At 33.1% G+C, this 5242-nt stretch overlaps 2 protein-coding genes across 2 annotated transcripts; one reads left to right on the top strand and one right to left on the bottom strand.

Annotated features, from left to right (window-relative positions):
* The first annotated feature begins 1509 nt into the window (after positions 1-1509).
* LOC119640126 (zinc finger protein 501-like) lies at positions 1510-3094 on the top strand. Its single transcript, XM_038037965.1, has one exon. The coding sequence runs from the start codon at positions 1568-1570 to the stop codon at positions 2729-2731; it is 1164 nt and encodes a 387-aa protein (XP_037893893.1). The 5' UTR covers positions 1510-1567; the 3' UTR covers positions 2732-3094.
* Positions 3095-4046: 952 nt separating this feature from the next.
* Positions 4047-5242, bottom strand: LOC119637483 (F-box only protein 32). Its single transcript, XM_038033512.1, has one exon. It carries the CDS (start codon positions 5149-5151, stop codon positions 4111-4113), a length of 1041 nt encoding a protein of 346 aa, XP_037889440.1. The 5' UTR covers positions 5152-5242; the 3' UTR covers positions 4047-4110.

Here is a 5242-nt window from a genome sequence, read left to right as displayed (position 1 = left end):
AACAAAATTGCTTACTTACCAGAAACTGACCCAAAATAAGGAATTTAAAAAAAAACAACTTTACGAAAGAAACAAAACAGCTTGAGTTAGTCACAGAAACAAAAATTGAAAGAGAGTTTTTTTCTTTCTTTTTTTTTTTGCGGAATTTGTTGAAGCCACATTTTCTATTGGCTTAGTCCATTTAATCTCAAAAAACCAAAAAACAAGAAAAGTTTGAATTTGTGAAAGGTAAGTAATGTATTGTTATATGTTATCGAATAATCGGTTTACCTTAATTGATATATAAATAATATTAGGCAATGCTTCAACAACTTTTAAGTTTTTATATCTTAAGAAATGATCCTTCTTCAAATTGTCATGGAGAAGTCATTATGCAAAGAACAACTCGTTTATTTTAACAAAAATGTAAAACAAGTTTTTCTTTATTTTTGCACTTATTATTATTATTCTTTTTTTATTTGTAATTTAATATATTTTTATAAATTTATTTACTTATTTATATTAGTAAATTTATTTTTGAAAAATTTTCAAACTTATCTGCATGGATAGTTGAGTAAACATGTCTCTCGAAAAAGTTACGATATTATTAATTTCTATGTAAATTAATTGCACTTACGTATTAATAATAAATAAAATCCAACACTGAGAACACACAAGAGTTTTACGTCCTTTCGATATATATTGGTATCGGGTAGTCGCCGGAAGCGCGCCAATTTTCCCCTTGTTATACTCACCGCCGAACGCTGAGAGCATTTAGCCAAGACATCAACAAATTCTGAATCGATATACGTAAGCGTGCGCGCCTGGTTAAACCAAAATAACCATAGTTATAAGGATTAATAAATATATCGGTAAATAACTATCAACTTACAAAAAGGAAGTTTCATTTCCGGTGGTAAAAAAAAAAAAGTACAAAGTTAAAAACCGCCTGGAATTACATTTGAAATTAGTTAGAATGAAAAATAATTTATTGTCATTTACCGCTGATTGCTAATCAAAGATGATCAGAGGCTTGATATATTCATATAATTAATCCCTTCGATCTTTGACGATATGCGATTAAAGATCTTATAAGAAAAAACGCATCGAATATACATTTATTGCATGTTCACAAAAGATATTTAAACTTCATATACTTCATATTCTTAGTCATAGATTCTCAATGTCATACATGCTTGAAAGTGTGAAGATTTTTATCTAATTGAATGTGTCAAAGGTTAATATCGACCATTTAAAATTTCTTGTATTTTACAAGTTCGCTTAGAATTAAACCTTCATAATTTTTAAACAAAGTCCTCGCTAAATTCCCTGTTCAAAGACAAAGCACAGAGTTGCTTATAAATGGTTGAGTGCCCAACTAATAAGGCTTACGTGATCCCAGCAATAACGTATATCAACTATCGACTTGGTCGCGAACGAAAGTTCACCTCTAAATACATGTTTACCCTGCTTAATTTGAGAAGTCATGCATTTATGTACGAAAGGACGTAGGAAGCGTAACAGAAGAGAATAAAAACAAGCCTTAAAACTAATTTATGTTAAAATACATTTAGCAAACATATAAAAGATGGAAAATTGCGAAGAACTGGAGAGTAGTGAGATGCTTTTGCAAAAATGTGGAGAAATATTTTACGATACTTTGACGGCTTCGAATGTAAATGTCAGTTTCCAGTGCACTTTTTGTCGGAAAACTTTTACGAAACTAGATGCGTTCCTAGAACATTTTCAAAGCGAACATTACAAACCATCCATAGCTGTAGAAAAGTTCTTTTTCGAAAGTGATGAAGAAGAGGAACAAGTGGAAGATTTTATGTTCGCAACAAAACAGAATGTCAGTCAATATGCATCAGATAAAAATGAAGATTCCACTTCTTCGTTGGAATGCATTTTGGAAAGCGCTGAAAGGGAAACGGCTAGTGAGCATGAATCTAATATACCGTTACCGGATGAAAAAGAAGAAGCTGTTGTAAATCCTAAACCTTACAAATGCGATCAATGTTCCATTCGCTTTGTTTCGAAATCAAATCTTAATGCCCACGTGAAGCGTCATAAAGACGAGAAACCACCCTGTAAACGTGGTCCATACATTTGTCCCCGTTGTGGCAAAGTTGTCAAGTCCCCTGGCCTTTTAAGCCAGCATTTATATAAGCATGACGGAGTGAAACCTTATAAATGCCAGCAATGTCAAGCTACCTTTACTTGGAAATCAAATCTTAAAACTCATCAAAAACGGCATAAGACCGAAAGGCGTTACGACTGCCGTTTTTGTTCAAAAAGTTTTTATTTTACCACCGAAAGAAGACGTCATGAACGAAGACATACTGGCGACCGACCTTTCGTTTGCGAATCCTGTGGCAAAAGTTTTTCATCATCGTCAGGATTACGGAGTCATCGCAGTAGTCAGCATTTGAAAGAACGAAATTTTATTTGTGACAAATGTAATAGATGTTTTAATAGGGCTAGTCAGTTGAGATTACATCAGATAAATATACACACTGAAAAGCCGCTCGCTCACGTTTGTACCATCTGTAAAGAGGCTTTTAAAGGGAAAATGCTTTTAAGAATCCATGCTAAAATTCATAAAACCATTAAGTGTCTTGAGTGTGACAAAACATTCGCTCGGTATTCCGGCTTATATGCCCATCGAAAAAGACACGAAAAACAAAAAAACAGATTATTGACAAACAAAGTGAAACAAGAAGATTTAACAGAAAAGGATTCGAATGAGTAACGAAACTGTCAGCATATTTGATGCTTTATCATTGAATTAAATTATTCTAAATAAAACGTGGATAGAGAACCGAGGACATATTTTGAAATTTTGTAACGTTGCAGCTCGTTTCCACGTATCACGTCTTGGTAGGAAATTTCATAGCGGATATAGCAGATATGGAAATCGTATTTCTTTGTTTGCTATCAGGTATTACAAGAAAATACTAATATACGTAATTATAAACAATTATTAATGATACGGTTGAAGTACAATTAATTTTTAATATTTTCATGTAAACGTGATGTTTTCGAAATCTTTCACTCAAAGCAAACCATTAACATAGCCGAGGATTCGATTTAAATAGTTTGGAGAAAGCCTTAATCTCCAACTTGAATAGCGTATAAACAATGGAAAACTATTTGGACTAGTAGTTGAATGAATAGGGAATATTTAATAAAAATGACGTAATGTAATTATCACATCAATAAGATCAAGTTCTGTTTCTTTATATTTGGCGTAGCATTTTAAAATAAGATGAAGTGAAACATTTTTTAATTAATATCCATACATACTTAGGTGTTATATAAAGCCTTGACGTTAAATATAAATCTTTGCAAGGTAGTAATGATTTGATAACAATTGGTAAAGGAACCCATTTCCATTTTTCAATCCTAATAATAATTGGGGTCGCTGAAGTTAAATGATTTGTGGTTATGCAGATGTAAAAAACATTTTTATCGTCCAAATACCTATGTATAAAAATTGATTCTTTGAATCCCAAGTTGTTAAAGAATAGAGCGATATTCTATTGTCTATCCACTCCATCTCAGCGCTAAGTGTGGTTTTAATTTTTGAATAAATTTTAAGAATAAATTGTTCATATTGGCTACCATGATCTTAACTTCCATCGAACCGACGAGCTTAGCCTTCATTAAGTCCATGCGCGAAAACAAGATTTAGGCATCATAAGAATACTAAAGAATATTACTGTTATCCTATTGTTATATAAGTCATTTCTGAAAAAGCTAAACTAATCGTTCCTATTATCTCTTATGTTAGCAAAAGAATGAGCAACCTTAACGCTTTCATATTGATTTTCCAGCTAAAACTTTCTTATCAAAATTAAACTAAAATAAAACTTTAACTTTTTCAAGGATAAATTTATCCTTGATTCATTGTATCAAAAGCCACAGAAAAATCAATGATTATTAAAATTGTTTAATTGTTCTTACGCAGGGCGAATGTTTGGCAAAAAACATCTCCATATTATAGATGTGAGCGGACATATAAAATGGTGAAAGCAAACTTTTAGATTTTTTTTGTTGTTTTTCATTTTTTTTTTTTTAATTTAGTTCAAATTACATAAATTTGAAAAAAAAATCTGCGAATGAAATTGTTTATAAAGAGAAAAATTTAAGGAATTGTGCTGGTGGCACCGGTTGAGCTAGAGCTAATTGTCCACCAGCCTCTTCCAGTCGTTGCTTATAGTCGGGGCTTTGATCGACAATACAAGGATGGCCATCAGAAGGCCAAAATAGGCAGCAACAGTAGCGGCATAGTGATAGAATCTCAGCAAATTGATAATCATCACTGAGACCGTAGGTACGACGTAGTTGATGATAGATTTTCTTCCAATCTTTGACTTCAGTCATATGTTTCAATTTATTTAATTCCAAGATAGAATCGATTTGCTTTTGATTGAAATGAAAACGTGTCAATTCACGCCAAATGCGCTGCTCATTGACCAAAGTCGCCATTATTTTCCAAGCATCAGCAGAAGCTTCTAAATCTCTATGATCGGCTATACGCAAGATTATCTCCCTTACGCACTCTTCTGGCAAATCATGTAGCTTAGGACGTATTTCTGGACCAGGCTCTTTAATTTCAATTTGATTAGCGACACGTTGTATGCGTTTAATTGTTTCCACATGTTCTTGCCATAGATTTGTGCTACCCAAAGGTTTACCCCAGCATTTCTGATTTTCTTGATAGACAATATGTTGCAATTGTAAAGCTAAGCCTCGCAAGACATTCAAATGCTGTTGACTATCACTAACATGTGCCGCTACTTCTTCAACCATTTGCAATAATTGTTTCTGTGCGCTGCCTGATAAACTAGCAATACCTTTATGCGCCACCAATAGACGTAAGAGTGTGCATATGTAATGAAAACGTCTACGATCTCGTACCGAACTTCGGAAATCTAAACGACGTACAGCATCACCGAGACCATTAAAACCGGCTATCTCTCGTGTACATCTAATGGTAATGTGGCAGTGTGGTGGTATGATTTCCACGTTGTCATCATAATTATCGTCATTAGTGGATGGAAGTCGCTTACGTTTACCGCATTCAAGCACCTTAAGTCTTTCCCAGCCTTCTTCGGTTTTGACCCAAGCTTCACCTGGGGAGCGCCAATCTTTTGATATAAACGGCATTATTTTAGCTTACTTTCAAGTTATTCATATACATATATATATATACATATATACATATATATATATATATATAGGTTTTGTTTTTATTATT

This window comes from Glossina fuscipes, unplaced genomic scaffold (assembly GCF_014805625.2).
Source record: "Glossina fuscipes isolate IAEA_lab_2018 unplaced genomic scaffold, Yale_Gfus_2 0, whole genome shotgun sequence".
Lineage (NCBI taxonomy): Eukaryota > Metazoa > Arthropoda > Insecta > Diptera > Glossinidae > Glossina > Glossina fuscipes.
Note: the sequence above shows the minus strand (reverse complement) of the source record. Positions and strands in the feature narration are given on the sequence as shown.